The following is a 19,160-nucleotide window of genomic DNA, read 5'->3' on the forward strand; positions in this document are numbered from 1 at the left end:
AGCTATGGGACAAGTTGAAGAATTTAAAAAAAAAAAAATTATGAAATGATAGAGAATTGTTTTCCGAAGGTAATGAAACCAAGAATACAAAATTTGATAGAAAACTTAAGAAATTATGCTCTAACAAATTTAGCAGTCTTGGTGATATTTATTGGGGATATTTATGCATTGGTGATTTTGCTCACCTTGTGCCTTATTTTTGGCCAATTCCATTGTTCCAGTCAACCATTCTCATAGCTATTTTGCTAGTATTCCCTCTATTCTATCGATTAAGCACAAGAAACCACCGATTTATCTATTTCAATTACCCAATAAAGTACGTAATCAGAAATTGATAATTTGGCCAATTTCACACAAAATTAAAAAATTGCCAATTTAAAAATAGGGTCCTGAATAAACAATGTAAATATTCCTGGCATGAAAAAATAATTTCCTCTGTTTCTTAGTCACGTCTCCAGGCCCCTCTTATATTAAGCTTGTTTTCCATTTTGAATTTTTATTCACACAAAAAATAGATGAATTACTGTTATGCATTATTGTAACAATTGTATAAATAATGTCAGTGCATTCCTAAATGTATATTAGACTGGCCATTTGGATGTGTATTGGGTAAGTGACATCATTTGTGTACTCTGGAATATCAGCAAAAAATCAAACATTTCTGCTACTTTGAGCTTACTTTCAAGTCCTGAAACCAATCAAATCATCTCTATTTCTGTAATATATCTTCTATCGAATGAGACCAAGAAACCGAGAATGCAACCATAAAACCCATCCGAAAACACACCGCAAAGTTGCTATTTTAAACCAAAAATGTGATAGTTTTTCTCATTATGCAATTCGTGTATAATGCACAGACCCATTCTCTCACATCTACGCTCAAATTTACCACTCATGTTGTAGTATTAAGGAGCCAACCCTGGCTTCAAAGCCATAGTACAATGGGACCGACACCAAAAAGGTTAGATTAGAGCATGTATATTTGGGTATTAGCTGATATACAATACCGACAATTGTGAAATAAGTCATTTGCAGTGTTAGGATCTTTTACTGAGGAAACATTTTGCCATAAATGATTTCTTCAGTCCTACAGAAATGTCTGTTATATGTACTCTTTGGTTAAAAGGATGAGGTGTGGGAAGGGGGGGAAGTTGAAGGACTAGTGCAGACTGTAAAGGTGGGAGAGATAACTGCCAGGCATGGATAGGTATTCCAAAACTCCAGTATATTGTGGTGGTAAGAATTAGACAAGTCAAAACTTGCTAAATAATAAAGCTGCTAGAATTCTGGTAAACAGTTTTGGTGGCAGCAATCAAAGTGCTTTCCAAATACCGTTTGATATAGTCTTCACAGATAGCATGTGTGGCCTTCTTTAATTTAGTAAGGTTATTGTAGGTATTCAGGTGGATGATGCAGGCACTGTACTAATCATCCGTACTGCATGTGATCTGATGCTCTCCTGTATGTTGCTCCAGACTTCTGGCTCTTTCCCCAATATATTTCTGGCATTCTCTGCATGGGATTACATACACTTCTACTTTGTAATTGACAGATTTGACAATTTTCTTTTTTAACCAAGTCTCAAATAATGGTGGAAGACATGGTAGCTACTGTAATGTTAGTCTTAGCAAGAGTATTGGTGATACTGTTAGCCATTTTACAAACTAGCATTGCATGAGATCTACAATGTGAGCATTCTTGCCTAGCTGCATTAATAATTAGGAAAACAATATAAATTATTCACATGTATAGGCAGGAATGTTCACTTGGTAGATTCCTTGGTCTGTCAGTTGGTGAAGTAGCTAACAATGTCTCTAGTACTCTTGCCAAGAGTACTAGAGACATTGTACTTCTTCTCTGTCTTCCACCAAAATTAGACTTGGTCAAGTAGAAAATTGTCAAATCCTCTGATTACAAAAACAGAAATCTATGCAAGCCCATGTGGAGGATGCCAGACATATTATGTTGGGAAAATGGTCAGGAGCCTGGAACAACATACAAGGTGCTATCAAAAAGTTCCCATACACAAATTTTTGTGAGCTTCCTGGGTAAAATATGGTGGTAGCATAGATCATACTGCACAATACACTCCTTTATGAAGCAGTGTGGTGAGTTTGTGTAATCAATCATTCCACTGAAGTCTGACTGACATTTTTTACTGTCAATAAATTGTTGCAATTTTTTGTGTAACAGAATGGAATCTCTGAAGGAACAGTGTGTGAAATTCTGTTACAAGCTTGGTAAATTGGCTAGTGAAACACTCATTCAGCAACAGTTAGACACTACTTTGAATGATTTTCTTGATTCAAAGCAAGACAAACATCAATTGAGGATGATGAATGCTTTGGTCATCCATCAACATTAAAAACAAATGCCAACATTGAAAAAATGAGGAAAGCTATTATGAAGCTCATTGTCAGAGCATTCAGGACACTGCAAGTGCTGTGGGAATTTTTTATGGGTCAGGTCAGAACATATTAACTGAAAATTTGAACGCGAGGCAATTGGCTGTGATATTTGTGCCCCACTTGCTAACTCAAAACCAGGAAGATCATCACTTGAATATTCGTCAGGACCTCAAAAAAGAAGTTAACGATGAGCTAGATACTCTTTCTAAGGTCATTACTGGTGATGAAACTTGGATCTATGGCTACAAGCCAAAAACCAAGAAAGTCTTCACAACGGAAAAAAAAACAAAATTTTTACATTGAGGTTCTGAGATATTTGAGGGAAGACACGAGAAGGAAATGTCTGGTATTGTGGGCCTCCAATGATTGGTTCATTCACCCTTGCTCATGTGACACTGTCAGTGCCACATTTTCTGGCCAAAACAACATGGCAGTCATCCCCCACCCTCTCTACATCCCAGATTAGCTCCCTGTGACTTCTTTCTTTTCCCAAATAAAAAATGGCACTCAAGGAGCGGCATTTTAATGATGTGGAGAAAATTCAAGCAGAACCACAAGTTGTGCTTGATGCTGTTAGGAAAGATGAGTTCCAGAAATGTTTCAAGAAGTGGCAGAGGCACTGGGATCAGTGTATAGCCTCCCAAGGAGAGTACTTCCAGGAAGACAATTTCATCCAGGTAATTAAACCTATTTTTGTTTTTTATGGAAGTCTGGAAACTTTTTGATAGCACTCTGTACAAGAGAGCAAAATGCAGGTAATAGTGATGACTAATACAATGCCTGTGTCATCCATGAGAAAATCCACAATCACCTTATGAAATTCAATTAACCCTTTGACTGTCGCAACCCCCAATCCTGAGGTGTCTCCTGGTGTCGCAAAATTTAAAAAAAAAAAAAAATTTCTTATGAAATGATAGAGAATCTTTTCCCGATTGTAATGACACCAAAAAAAAACGAAATTTGATGGAAAACTGACGGAATTATGCTCTCGCGAAGTTAGCCTCGGCGCTGTTTACAAATCGACGATTTTGCCCACTTTGAGCCCTATTTTCGGCTAATTCCATTGTTCCATTTGACCAAACTCATAGCTATTTCTTTAGAACTCCATTTTTTTCTATCGATTGAGTACAAGAAACTGCCCATTAACCGATTTCAACTACCTAATAATGTGGTCAGAAATTTGCAATTTGGCCAATTTCACGAAAACTAAAAAATATGACAATTTCAAAATAAGGTCCAGAATGAACAATGCAGACATTCCTGGCTCTAAAATAACATTTTCTTTGCTCATCAGTCATGTCTCCAAGCCCCTCTGATATTACTCTTCCTTTCTATTTTGAATTTTTATTCAAACAAAAAATAGAAGACTTACTATTATGCAGACTACTGCAATACTGTAATAATTGTATAAATAACATCAACCCATTCATGACTGCATATTAGAATGACTAGTTGGACATTTATTGGACAATGGCATCATTTGTTTACTTTTGAACATTGGCAAAAATCAAACATTTCCCCTACTTTGAGCTCCATTTCTAGGTTCTTTTTATAGTAAAATCAATCAAAATCACCTCTATTTCTACAATATGTTTTCCATTCTATCAAATGAGACCAAGAAAACGAGAATACAACCATAAATACTATACGAAAATAGACCACAAAGTCGGCATTTTAATTAAAAAAAACGGTCGGAGTTTTTTTTTCTCATTATGCTCTGGTGGCCTGGTGGTTAACGCTCTCGCTTCACACGGTGAGGGCCTGGGTTCGATTCCCAGCCAGAGTAGAAACATTGGACGTGTTTCTTTCCACCTGTTGTCTATGTTCCCCATCAGTAAAATGGGTACCTGGGTGTTAGTCGACTGGTGTGGGTCGCATCCTGGGACACTGACCTAAGGAGGCCTGGTCACAGACCGGGCCGCGGGGGCGTTGACCCCCGGAACTCTCTCCAGATAAAACTCCAGATAAACTGCGTGCTCCAGGATTTTTTTTTATATGGTGCACACTGACCACACAGACCAATTCTCTCACATGTGGGCCTACCAGCTTTCTCCTGCTTGATTTGAAGCCGCTAGAATTTATGAGTATATACATGTATACGTCAAACACGATACCTCGTAAGACGTATATATACGGCCGCGACAGTCAAAGGGTTAAGCCAAACTTGCCATGTGTAACAACTTTATCAAATGGTGTTGTCTAAAACACCATTTCCCAAAAATCTTCAGCTTTATTATTTTATTAATTTTGGATAAGTTAATTCTTTACCACCACCAAAACAGCAATTACCTGATGTCAAGAGTGTTAGAGCACTGCAGTGGACCTACTGGCCCATGCCTCACAGGCTCTTCTCCAACCCTTGCAGCCTGCACTAGGCCCTTCTCTTTTTTCCCATGCCTCGCCCTCTTGTCCCATAGTCTATACACCGCTTGTGGTTATGCCTGTATAACTGAAGAAACCATTCATGGCAAAGCATTTTCTCAATAAAATATCCTTACCCTGCATGTGTCTTTCACAGCATGGATATTCTCTTAAAAATTAGAACTACTAGTAACATTTTAAAAATATTTCAAGCTGTCAATAATATCTAAATGCATTTGTTTAAAAAAACACTTAACAGTCGTTTAGTATATTAGTGTAACCCAATATAATTGAAATGGTGGTGAATGAAGTCGACATTTATTATAAACTTTAATTTTTCATTACAATATCACTGAAAATTTTGTATGTACAAATTCTAAAGGGTGGGTCTCAAATGTCCATATTTAGGGTTTCTAATATGCATTGAGTGTTAGATGTATTCTGCCATTAGAATAATGTAGAAAGGGTGTATATATATATACAGTTCACCTAGTATAGAATACATATATATGGAAGAAGATGCTCTATCTTTACACAAAGTATATGTACAACATAAAATATATAAAAATATTGGAATGGTATGAAGAATATTATTCCTCAGTTTTTAGTTTTAAAGCTAATATTTATAGTTTGACTATAAACCACCATTAAAATGCACAGAACAAACTATCATGAAGTTGAAATGAAAGCAAATCATCCTTTCTTACTTGGCTAGCAATCAAAGCAAGTCACTTGGATTGAAAGATCAACAAGATTAGCTAATTTCCCTATATTGTACCGAAGAAATAAAACCTATCAAAATTATTAAAACAATGACAGATCTGGTAGTAGAAAGTACCTAGTGTAGCCCCCTCTTTTCCATGTACTGGAGGATTAGTAGCCAAGAATTTGTCCACATTCTAATAAAACTGACATGTTACACAAAATATTCAAATATTTCTAGTATCATTTTATTTCTGAAACTTTTTAAATTTCAGGGATGAAAACTGGTAAACACTAATATGTATGTTTTAGCCACAGAAAATAATTTCTGATTCAATCCCTTGTTCCTTGTGGCTTAGCGCTTCTTTTTGATTATAATAATAATAATAATGATTCAATCCCTAAAACTTTTCAACTGATTTTGTATAATGATTATCACATAAGAGAAACTTGCTTGCATTAAGAAGAATGAAAATTAAAGTGTATAAGCACAATTCTTTACAGTACCTACAAATCTTGTTAAGATCTATGGTTCAAATATTCTACTAAAGCTGAGATGTTAATGATACCCTGATGCCACTGTGCTTAGCAACATTACCTTACATTGTAAACAGTATACTACAGAGAATGAGAATTTATTATACAGATCATGTTTTGCTATGCTGGACAAGTTTTCTTCAGAGGCTTGAGAAAGCTTTTATAGCAAAACATTACATCAGATACTTTATCTTGCAAGGTATTTAGTTAAAAACACTCATTTGCACTTGGTGCTACTGAATATTACCTTAAAACTTGACCCCTAATGATACACAAACATTCAGTACTGAAACTTAATGTGATCTGAACCAAAATAGTAAAAGTTATAAATGTTACAAAGTATTACTTGAATATGAATAAATATTGCACATACAACAAAAATATTGTATAACTGCATATACAATACTTGTACTTCCACTTTCCATGAACCAACTTACCAGAATTACCGGGTATGAAGAACCTTATTCTATAGTGAAACTTCAATGTAAAAATTCTTGTATAAGCAAAATATTAAAACTTTACATGGTCATGTAAAACAAATATTAATTAGTAGATTAATATCTCAACAACAAAAATTAACTTGAGGGAGGTGCCTTAATGCTGGTAAGGGACTCTTGATGCAAGTGGACATCCTCTCGTCTTCCTTGGATGAAACCTGATTGCCTCCCATTCCCCAAGACTGTATAACCACTATGGGCTTAGTGCTTTTCCCCCGCTGATTAGTGTTATAATAATCAGCAAAAGCATGCTCCAGAATCATCGACTGCAACACCATTTCGCTCTCTACCAACAGATGCAACTTCTGCTCTATGAATGTCATCCACTGGAAATTGGGTGGGACTGATGGGCATCATTGGTTTAGAAGCCTTCAGTTTGTGAGCAAGTGTCATGAAGATGGCCTCTACATGGTCACAGTCACTGTCATCCTTGGCAGAAGTTTCAAAAAGCTGAAATAAACAAACACAAAATATTAATACTGATAATATACATAGCTCATAATTTTATCTCAAGAAAATATAAACCTAGTCAAGAAAAAATATTAAAATATCCCCCACATGATAAACTGGGACTATGAGAGTAATGTAAATGAGATTCAAGATGACGGCAGTATAGTTTTGCACATGGACTCCTGTTCATGCCTTTTTCCTATCATCAGCACCTTTTTGATACATGGCAGTGTAACACAAAAGTTCAGTCCATTTTTGTAATACATTGTGTAAAGATGATAGATTTTAGAGATCATTTGAACTGTAATGCCTGAGTACTTCTGGATTAAACCATACTGCATATCATTTTCCCATGAGCTGCATGACCCATATACGTACATATCAACAGTTTCCCATGATAATGTGCACCTCTGCCAAACCAGTTATTGAATGATAGTGAATGTATGTATTTTTTGAGAGTTACCTTACTTTAGTGGGACGAAAAAACTACTGTACAGTACATGTCATCAGGAGCAGCGCTGTATAGCCCTTGTGGCTTAGCGCTTCTTTTTGATTATAATAATAATGTCATCAGGATAATTTTATAATGAAATCAGACGTGTCCATACTTTAATGGTAGAGGTGGAGCACCAACCGATAAAGCTTAATCCCAATATAGTGAGGGAAGTTCAATGAATGACCCATAAGGGTCATACAGCAGCAAGTTCAAATAGTGTCTGTATATAGGCAAAGGTATTTTTACAGTTTCCTCTCCCTGGGTCACTCTCCCTTAGTGGGAGCTGGCTGCTGTGCTTAATAATAATTATTATAATAACTGTTAAACCCACAAGGGCCATACAATGCTGTGCTGTGCTTAAAAAAAAATGAGTAACACAGCACTGCATGATGGAAGTGCTGGAATAAGGAAAAAGTGTAAATTACTGTATTCATTAGGAAGAACTGAACACACGAGTCACACAGCAACTAGAGAATGGGTGGTAATTAAATTTGATCCAAGGACACGACAGCTCCTATTTCTTAGATCAAGAGCCCATCATTTACATCAAGGCACCCTCTTGAAGGAAAAGGAGTGTGAAAGGTGGGCTCACAGGCTAGAGTGGAAAATTAAAACTGGGATATGTAAATTGGTTTAAGAAATCAAGCCTGCATGGAAGGTGGAGATTTCTGAGAGGAGGGCAGTAGATCTAAGACTGAGCTGGGCATAAATATAACATGTGGTTACATACATTTGATGCACATATTACCAACAAAAAAAAAAAAAATGAGAAAGGCATCGAGTACATTTTATAAATCCTATCTCTCACGTATTTCCGTACATCATTCACAAAACTTAGCTCTATTTACATAATGCTCAATACTTACAGGCATACTGTGATGGTCTGCAAACCTCTGTGCTACATTAGTTGGAACAGCCAACTGACCTTTGCAGTCACATTTGTTTCCCACCAGAATTCTTGGTATGTTGTAACTCAGGCTGTACTGATTACACTCTTCAATCCAGGATGGCAGAGACTAAAATAGATGAATGTTAAGATGAGATTATAACTTTCCAAATAATACTGCCTTCACAATACAATATATCTTTGAGTATAGCTCACTCATAATTTATGCAGGTTGCATTGATTCTAAAAAAGAAAAAAAAAATTCTTAATTTCTCAAAAATAAGTTTACTTGCCTAATATGGATGTGGCCCTATAAAAATGCCTGTATTACAGTGAAACACTCCTTGCCAGATCCACAATTTTCTGGACATGTCTATGAAAGGAAAACTTGTAAAATTATTCAATACACTTGACCATAATTTTCTCCAATGAGTATTTTTTGATTGGGGCACTCCATCCTGTACAATTTTTATGTTCGTTTATTGCTCCTGCAATAAGTCTAGCACCCCAGTGATTAAGTTATCATCCAGTGCTGTGAGGAGTTTCTGTACCACCCAATCCAGTGGTTGTGTCAAAGGTGTCATATTTGGTGGTAAACACATGAGGATGACTACTGGAATTATCAAGAAGACCTTGAATGAAAGGCATTTTCTGGCCACTTACTTCTAGACTGAAGGATTATTATTATAATCAAAAAGAAGCGCTAAGCCACAAGGGCTATACAGCGCTGCAGGGCAGGAAGGAAGCGAGGGTATCAGGTGGTAAAAGGGAGATGGATGAGTAATAGGTTACGGAGAACAGCGGGGCAGTGGATGGTGAAAGGGTAAAGGGCAGCAAGAGACTGAGCTAGAAGGGGCTGAGGGGAGTGCAAAAGGTATCATCATCAGAGTTTGTGGAGTAAATCAGTCATTGTCAAGAAGTCAATGAGAGAGTCAGGATTAAAGGAGGGTCCATCAGCAAGAAGGGAAGGTAAAGAGAGAGTAGTAGAGTGGAGACGACGACGGAGGTAAATTCTGCGTGCTCATTGATAGAGAGGGCAGTCTAACAGAATGTGGCTAATCGATACGGGAACTTGACACTGCTCACAGAGAGGAACAGGGTGCCTCTCCATGAGATACCCATGGGTAAGACAAGTGTGGCCAATGCGAAGGCGGGAGAGAGTGGTCTCCCAACCTCGGCACTGATGACAAGAAGACGGCCAGTAACCTATGCTCGGTTTAATAGAATGAAGTTTGTTACCGAGCAGAGTTGACCAACGTTGTTGCCAACGGGTATGAAGGTGGGTAGCTATTGCAGCAAAATAGTCCAGAAATGGAACACCTCTATAGGAAATTGGTAGGTCATGTACTGCTGACCGCGCAGCAGTGTTTGCCTGTTCATTGCCCTGTACATCGACATGACCAGGGACCCAACAAAAAACAATATCTTTATGTTTGGTAGAGATACGGCGTAGCCAAAGTTGGATACGGAGAACTAGGGGGTGAGATGTATCAAATTTTCGTATAGCCTGTAGAGCACTAAGGGAGTCTGAGACTACCACAAATGATGACACAGGCATAGATGCGATACGAATAAGTGCTGTAAGAATGGCATACAATTCAGCAGTAAAAATGCTAGCCGAAGATAGTAAATGCCCCCGCACAACGCTGTCCGGAAACACTGCTGCGAATCCGATGCCGTCTGAAGACTTAGAGCCATCTTAACATTAAGATCGACAACACTCTAATTGCCAGGCATAATGAGGGCAAATTCCTAGGCCTATACCTCGACAACAACCTGAACTTCAGCACCCATATCCAACACATAACCAAAAAAGTATCCAAAACGGTTGGGATCCTCTCCAAGATACGATACTACGTGCCGCAAACTGCCCTTCTCACACTATACCATTCACTTATATATCCATACCTCACCTATGCTATCTGTGCTTGGGGTTCAACTGCAGCAACACACCTAAAGCCAATAATAACCCAACAAAAAGCCGCAGTAAGAATAATCACTAAATCCCATCCCTGGCAACACCCCCCCCCCACTCTTCATAGATCTAAACTTACTCCCTGTTCAGTACATCCACACTTACTACTGTGCAATCTACATCTACAGGACCTTAAATTCCAATATTAACCTTGACCTAAAACGCTTTCTTGATAGTTGTGACAGAACCCACAGGCACAACACCAGACACAAACATCTCTATGACATTCCCCGTGTCCGACTAAACCTTTACAAAAATTCAATGTATGTCAAAGGCCCTAAAATCTGGAACACCCTACCTGAAAATTCCAAAACTGCAGACACATTCATCACCTTCAAAACTACCATCAGAAAACATCTTATCTCCCTGATACACCCTGTCAACTAATAATACGAATACCACCTGGTGGTTCACACTTACACTCACTCACCCATTTGACCATAAACAGAAATATCAATCTCAATCTCAAAATAATGAATCTTAACTAGTCATAAGTTGGCCTGTGATACTCCAATACTGAAACTATGTATAGTGCCAAAACAAAAGCATTCACATTGCTAAACTCACAACTAGTATTTAGTCACTTAGCCATAATACCAACTTACCTCATAATTTTGCAATATTTTAAACTTAAGATTTAATATAAGTCTGCCCGAAATGCCTAGCCATGCTAGGTGTTCTAGTGGTACACTCTGTAATTATTATTTTACTACATGTAAACCACACAATAACCAAATTCTGTAAAATCAGCATTGTAATCCTTATAGAGAATAAACTTTGAATTTGAATTTGAATTGAATCTGTGTACACAGCGATGGCATGAGAATGAGAGTGAAAGTGGTCAAGAAAAAGAGAGCGGGAAGCGACCGTAGACAGTTGGGCTTTCGAGCAAGGGAGTGAGAAAGAACAGACCCGAACAGCTGGAACTTCCCAGGGGGGGTAGGGAAAAGTGAGATGCTAGATGAACATATAAAGGTGGTAACTGAAGGGAAGACAAGAGCGAATGTAGGCGAAGAGAAAAGGGACGGAGCAAACATGGGCGGCGAACAAATAATGTCTACTAATATCGGTGACCATTCTATAAATGGAAGGATTGTGGAGATCGTGAGAGCGTACATAGTAGCGAAGGCAATGGGCATCACGGTGATCAGACAAGGATGGAATATTCGCTTCTGTATAGAGGCTATCAACAGGGGAAGAGCGAAAAGCACCAAGGCATAAACGTAATCCGTGGTGATGTATGGGGTTAAGGCTAGAGTAGCAGGAGAGGCAGCTGAATAAATCTGGTCACCATAATCGAGTTTCGATAAAACGAGGGCTGAATGTAGGCGAAGCAGAGTTCGACGATCAGCTCCCCAGGAAAGATGAGCAAGGGTTTTAAGAAGGTTTAGCCGGCTGTGACAAGTTACCTTCAGAGAGGTAATGCGAGGTTTCCAGGATAACTGACGGTCAAAGAGAAGGCCTAGAAACCTGACTGTATCACGTTCGGGGAAACGGGAGCCATAGAGATACAAAGGATGATCGGAGATGACAGAGCGTCTAGTGAAAGTAATCTGGTGAGTTTTGGTACTGGAAAATTTAAACCCATGCGTGGTGGCCCAAGTGGAAACACGGTCGACCGCATGCTGGAGAGAAACGGCAATAAGATGACAGTCAGCGCCTGCACAAGCAATAGCGAAGTCATCAACATAGAGTGATGACCAAATATTGGGTGGAAGAACAGAGGCCAAATCATTTATAGCAAGGAGAAAAAGCGTTGTGCTCAGAACACATCCCTGAGGGACTCCTTCAGCTTGGATGAAGTCCAGAGAAAGCACATTATTGACTCAAACATGGAAATGTCTGTCAGTTAAAAAGGTCTTAAGGAAGGATGGGAGATTGCCTCGGAGGCCTAAGGAGTGGGCCTGGGCCAAAACATTATACCTCCAAGTTGTGTCATATGCCTTCTCAAGGTCAAAAAATATGGCAATAACTGAGTGATTATTCGCAAAGGCATTACGAACATACGTATCCAAGCGTAGTAAGGGGTCTATGGTAGAACGGCCCTTACGAAAGCCATATTGACTAGCGGAGAGACTGTTGTGTGTCTCTAAATACCACATTAAACGTCGATTTACCAGACGTTCCATCACTTTGCAAACTGCACTAGTAAGAGCGATGGGACGATAGTGGGAGACATCATGTCCTGTAGTACCCGGTTTGCGGAAAGGGAGAATAATGGCAGATTTCCACAACTGGGGAAGAACTCCTTGTGACCAAATAAGATTGAAGAGGTGTAAGAGGACTACAAGGGCTGACTGATGTAAATGTTGTAACATACGAATATGAATGTTGTCAGGCCCAGCTGCCGATGATCGGCAAGCTGAAACCGTTGCCTCCAGTTCCTGAAGTGTAAAAGGTACATTATACTGTTCTTCTCTGAGAGAAGAAAAGTCCAAGGGTACTAACTCTCTGGCAGACTTTGAGGAAAAAAACGAGGGGCATAGATGGAGCCCCCGGGAAATACGGACCAGATGAGTGCCAATTTCAATGGCAACGTCAAGAGGGTTTGCTACATCAACACCAGCGACCCGTAGAACAGGAGCCGGGTCAGGAGAGTATTTATCACTCAATTTCCTCACTTTTTCCAGACTGCACTCACAGAGGAAGCAGAGGTGATGGTGGAAACATAGTCTCGCCAGCAAGTGCGTTTAGTGTCATGGATGACACGGCGAGCGATCGCACGCTTCTGCTTAAAATCAAGAAGTCTCTCATCGGTTCTACTGTACCAGTACCTGCCCCATGCAGTGCGTTTCAAACGTACTGCACGAGCACAAGCAGGAGACCACCAAGGCAAGTTGGAAGCTGAAGACACAGATGAATCAAAGGGATGTTAGGAAGTATTTCTTCAGCCACAGAGTAGTCAGGAAGTGGAATAGTTTGGGAAGCGATGTAGTGGAGGCAGGATCCATACATAGCTTTAAGCAGAGGTACGATAAAGCTCATGGTTCAGGGAGAGTGACCTAGTAGCGACCAGTGAAGAGGCGAGGCCAGGAGCTTGGACTCGACCCCTGCAACCTCAACTAGGTGAGTACAACTAGGTGAGTACCAAGGCACGCACTTCCGAGAATGCCTGCCTGAGGTTTGGGGTATAGAATGAGAAGCTGTGACATGAACTGACATCGAGACGAGGTGTAGAAGCTCATCAATGGAGGATGAAGAAGGAACCTCACTAAAAGCAGTGAGTTTCGAGTAAAGGTCCCAATTTGCCCGATCAAATTGCCAGCGAGGGCTACGGAAAGGTGGTGAATAGGAAGGTGAAGTAAGAATGATAGGAAAATGATCACTGTCATGTAAGTCCGGTAGAACAGACCAGGTGAAGTCTAGTGCAGTGGAGGAAGAGCAGACTGATAGATCGATGCAAGAGAGAGTACGAGTACGAGGATCAAAATGGGTGGGAGTACCCGTATTTAAAACATGGAGGGGGTGAGAGGCGAGAAAAGCCTCCAACTGGATGCCACGTGAGTCACAATGAGACCCCCCCCCCAGAGGAAATGGTGGGCGTTGAAATCACCAAGTAACGGAAGTGGCGGTGGTAAGGATGAAACTAGAAAAGCAAAATCTGGGATAGAAAATGCTCGAGAAAGAGAGAGATATAAAGAACATATTGTATACCACTTATTCAAGTGGATACAGGCTGCAGTGTAATGCAGCGAGGTATGGACAAATAGTTGACAGTACGGAATATCATTGCGTAGAAGAAGAGCACTTTCATTAAAGGTCCCATCTGAGAAAGGATCCGAAGAATACAATAAATTATAGCCTGAGAGAGGTTGGAAAACAGCTGAGTGTAATTTTGGTTCTTGTAAGCAAGCACCAACAGGGAAAAACCTGGAAAGCAACAGCTGAAGCTCACCCCGATTACCCCTGAGGCCGCGGATATTCCACTGTAAATAGGCCATGATTGGCAATGAAGAAAATACCAGGAATCCGTAGGGAAGGGCACCTACGGACTAGAGAGGTTAGAAAAGTCAACGTGTGGTGGCACTGGAAGGCGTTCAAGTAGCGAAGGAATGGAGTGTTGCGAAGAGTGGAGTTGTGGAGATTGAGGAGAGGGAAGAGAAGGAACAGGAGGTGGATCAGTGTCCATTGAAGGTTTAGTCTCTGCAATATATTCTGAAATGGCTTCAAGTGTTTGTGAATTCAAAGATGTATGGGAGACAATATTGGAGGTAGAAGGAGGAGAGTGAGTAAAGATTGGGACAGTAATGGACTGTACCAAAGTAGGGGGGGACGTAAGAGTGTAGGGGACTGGAGAAGAAGTGTGGGAGGGGACAGAAGAGGCAGAAACCTGGGAGGTGGCAGAAGAGGGAGAAACTTGGGAGGGGACGGGGGTGGAAGGCATAGTACGAGGAGGAGGGTGAACCTCCACACTTGTAATAGAGCCAGATAGAGGGGAAGAACTAGGTACAGAGACTGGAAAGGTAAAGTGCGGAGGTGGAAGAAGGGAAGGAAGGGGCAACGAAGATTTGAGCACTGGGGTTTTTTTGGACTTCTGAGAAGTAGAGGGGCGATTGGTAGAAGGTGTCGTACGGGGTCTTGTCGATACCGGGGCTTGTGAGGAAGGACGTGAAGATGTGAGAACAGACTGAGTTGTAGTCGGGACGTCAGAGCCAAGGACAGCAAAAGGATTAGATGCCAGAGTGGCTATGGGAGGGGTAACAACAGAGGAGGCTGCAGAAGATGGGACTCCAGAAATGGGGGGACGTTTTGAAACACGAGAATAAGAAACACGGGGTAGTCTTCCTTGGAGGCGGAGATGAGTAACTGCCATAGCATAAGGGAGACCTGCTTCTTTGAGGCAATGGATTTCATGCTCATTCAAGTAGACCTGGCAACGGCGAGAGTACGAAGGCTGAGCCTCATTACAATTAAGGCAAGATGGAGGTTGACTGCAAGATGTATTAGAATGGTCGTCGGCACCACAGACTGGGCATTCGGCCATAGATCTTCAATATTTTGCTGGGTGACCAAAACGCCAGCAAGTTCTACACTGTTGCGGTGTAGGGATCACCTTTCGAACTTGTAACCAATTATGTATTATTATTATTATTATTATAATCAAAAAGAAGCGCTAAGCCACAAGGGCTATACAGCGCTGCAGGGCAGGAAGGAAGCGAGGGTATTGGATGGCAGAAGGGAGGAGGGATGATCAGTAAGTTACAGAAAACAGCGGGGCAGGGGATAGTAGGTAGCAAGAGATTGAAGTAGAAAGGGCTGAAGGTATCAGAATTTGTGAAGTAAGTCAGTTGTTGTCAAAAAGTCAATGAGAGAGTCCGGATGAAAGGTGGGTCCATCAGCAAGAAGGGAAGGTAAAGAGAGAGCAGCGGAGCGAAGACAATGACGGAGGTAAATTCTGCGCACTCGTTGATAAAGTGGGCAGTCCAACAGAATGTGGCTGACTGATAATGGAACTTGGCAATTCTCACAGAGAGGAGCAGGGCGCATCTCCATGAGATATCCATGAGTAAGACGAGTATGGCCAATGCGAAGACGGGAGAGAGTAGTCTCCCAACCTCGACACTGGTGATAAGAAGACGGCCAGTAACCTATACTTGGTTTAATAGATTGAAGTTTGTTGCCGAGCATAGTAGACCAACGTTGTTGCAAACGGGTGTGAAGGTAGGAAGATATTGCAGCAAAATAGTCCGAAAATGGTATACCTCTATATGAAACTGGTAGGTCATGTACTGCTGACCGCGCAGCAGTGTCTGCCTGTTCATTGCCCTATACGTCAACATGACCAGGGACCCAACAAAAAACAATATCTTTATGCTTGGTAAAGATGCGGCGTAGCCAAAGTTGGATACGGAGGACTAAGGGGTGAGGTGTATCAAATTTCTGTATAGCCTGTAAAGCACTAAGGGAGTCGGAGACAACCACAAATGATGACACAGGCATAGATGCAATACGGATAAGTGCTGCAAGGATGGCATACAATTCAGCAGTAAAAATACTAGCCGAAGATAGTAAATGCCCTCGTACGACGCTGTCCAGAAACACTGCTGCGAATCCTATGCCGTCAGAAGACTTAGAGCCATCTGTGTACACAGCAATGGCATGAGAATGAGAGTGAAAGTGGTCAAGAAAAAGAGAGCGGCAAGCGACCGTAGACAGTTGGGCTTTCGAGCAAGGGAGACAGAAAGAACAGACTCGAACAGCTGGAACTTCCCAGGGGGGTAGGGAAAAGTGAGATGCTACATGAACATAGAAACGTGGTAATTGAAGAGAAGACAAGAGCAAATGAAGGTGAAGAGAGAAGGGACGGAGTAAACAGGGGCGGCGAACAAATAAAGAATGTCTACTAATATCAGTGACCATTCTATAAATGGAAGGATTGCGGAGATCATGAGAGCGTACATAGTAGCGAAGGCAATGGGCATCACGGCGATCGGATAAGGATGGAATGTTCACTTCTGCATAGAGGCTCTCGACAGGGGAAGAGCGAAAAGCACCAAGGCATAAACGTAATCCTTGGTGATGAATGGGGTTAAGGCTAGAGAGAGTAGCAGGAGATGCCGCTGAATAGATCTGGTCACCATAATCAAGTTTCGATAAAATAAGGGTGGAATGTAGGCGAAGGAGGGTTCGACAATCAGCTCCCCATGAAAGATGAGCAAGGGTTTTAAGAAGGTTCAGCCGGCTGTGACAAGTTGCCTTCAGAGAGGTAATGTGAGGTTTCCAGGATAACCTACGGTCAAAGAGGAGGCCCAGAAACTTGACTGTATCACGTTCAGGGATACGGGAGCCATAGAGGTACAAAGGATGATCGGAGATGACAGAGCATCTAGTGAAAGTAATTTGGTGGGTTTTAGTGCTGGAAAATTTAAACCCATGTGTGGTGGCCCAATTGGAAACACGGTCGACTGCATGCTGGAGAGAAACTGTAATGAGGTGACAGTCAGCGCCTGCACAGGCACACAGGCAGTAGCGAAGTCATCAACATAGAGTGATGATCAAATATTTGATGGAAGACTAGAGGCCAAATCATTAATAGCAAGGAGAAAAAGTGTTGTGCTCAGAACACATCCCTGGGGGACACCTTCAGCTTGGTTAAAGCCCGGGGAGAGCACATTATTAACCCGAACACGGAAATGCCTGTCAGTTAAAAAGTTCTTAAGGAAGGATGGTAGATTGGCTCGAAGGCCTAAGGAGTGGGCTTGGGCTAAAATATTATACCTCCAAGTTGTGTCATATGCCTTCTCAAGGTCAAAAAATATGGCAATAACTGAGTGGTCATTTGCAAAGGCATTACGAACATATGTATCCAAGCGTAGTAAGGGGTCTATGGTAGAACGTCCCTTACGAAAGCCATATTGACGAGTGGAGAGACTGTTGTGTGTCTCTAAATACCACATTAAATGTCTATTTACTAGGCATTCCATCACTTTGCAAACTGCACTGGTAAGAGCAATGGGACGATAGTGGGAGGCTTCATGTCCCGTAGTGCCTGGTTTGCGGAAAGGGACAATAATGGCGGATTTCCACAGCTGTGGATGAACTCCTTGTGACCAAATAAGATTGTAAAGGCGTAATAGGACTGCAAGGGCTGACTGATGTAAATGTTGTAGCATACGAATATGAATGTCGTCGGGCTTAGCTGCCGATGATCGGCAAGCTGAGAGTGTTGCCTCCAGTTCTTGAAGTGTAAAAGGCACATTATACTGTTCTTCTCTGAGAGAAGAAAAGTCCAAGGGTGCTAACTCTCTGGCAGACTTTGAGGAAAGAAATGAGGGGCATAGATGGAGTCCCTGAGAAATACGGACCAGATGATTGCCAATTTCATTGGCAACATCTAGTGGGTTTGCTATATCAACACCGCAACCCGCAGAACAGGAGCCGGGTCAGGAGAATATTTACCACTCAGTTTTCATACTTTTTTCCAGACTGCACTCATAGAGGAAGCAGAGGTGATGGTGGAGACATAATCTCGCCAGCAAGTGCGTTTAGCATCACGGATGACACGGCGAGCGATCGCACGCTTCTGCTTAAAATCAAGAAGTCTCTCTGTGGTTCTATTGTACCAGTACCTGCCCCATGCAGCGCGTTTCAAACGTACTGCACGAGCACAAGCAGGAGACCACCAAGGCACGCATTTCTGAGAATGCCTGCCCGAAGTTTGGGGTATACAATTAGAAGCTGTGGTTAAAACGGAGGACGAGAAGAGGTGTAAAAGCTCATCGATGGAGGACGAAGAAGGAACCTCTCTAAAAACAGTTAGGTGTGAGTAAAGGTTCCAATTTGCCTGATCAAATTGCCAGCGTGGGATGCGAAGAGGTGGTGAATATGAAGGGGAAGTAAGAATGATTGGGAAATGATCGCTGTCATGTAAGTCCAGGAGAACAGACCAAGTGAAGTCTAATGCGGCGGAGGAAGAACAGACTGAGAGATCGATGCAAGAGAGAGAGAGAGTCCGAGGATCAAAATGGGTGTGAGTACCTGTATTTAAAACATGGAGGGGGTGGGTGGCAAGAAAAGCCTCTAACTGAATGCCACGGGAATCACAGTGAGACCCCCCCCAGAGGAAATGGTGGGCATTAAAATCGCCAAGTAACAGAATCGGTGGCGGTAATGACGAAACAAGAAAGGCAATATCCGGAATAGATAATGCCCGAGAAGGAGAGAGATATAAAGAACAGAGGGTATACCACCTATGCAAGTGGATATGGGCTGCTGTGTAATGCAGCGAAGTATGAACAAATAGCTGATGGTACGGAATATCAGTGCGTAGAAGAAGGGCACTTTCATTAAAGGTCCCATCAGGAAAAGGACCTGAAGAATACAATAAATTATAGCCTGAGATGGGAGA

The 19,160-nt window shown here is 41.4% G+C and overlaps 1 protein-coding gene across 2 annotated transcripts in view; it reads right to left on the reverse strand.

Moving 5' to 3' along the window:
- Nucleotides 1-5,086: 5,086 nt before the first annotated feature.
- Nucleotides 5,087-19,160, reverse strand: part of LOC128694227 (ras-related protein Rab-33B) — a 71,450-nt gene continuing 57,376 nt past the window's right edge. For both annotated transcript variants that reach the window (XM_070093548.1, XM_070093547.1), the window contains 2 exons: nt 8,318-8,467; nt 5,087-6,955 (listed from right to left, as the gene is read on the reverse strand). In XM_070093548.1, coding sequence (XP_069949649.1) covers nt 6,743-6,955; nt 8,318-8,467 — 363 coding nt within the window. In that variant the 3' untranslated portion in view covers nt 5,087-6,742. The remainder of the gene's footprint in view (nt 6,956-8,317; nt 8,468-19,160) is intronic.

Source organism: Cherax quadricarinatus, chromosome 43 (assembly GCF_038502225.1).
Source record: "Cherax quadricarinatus isolate ZL_2023a chromosome 43, ASM3850222v1, whole genome shotgun sequence".
Lineage (NCBI taxonomy): Eukaryota > Metazoa > Arthropoda > Malacostraca > Decapoda > Parastacidae > Cherax > Cherax quadricarinatus.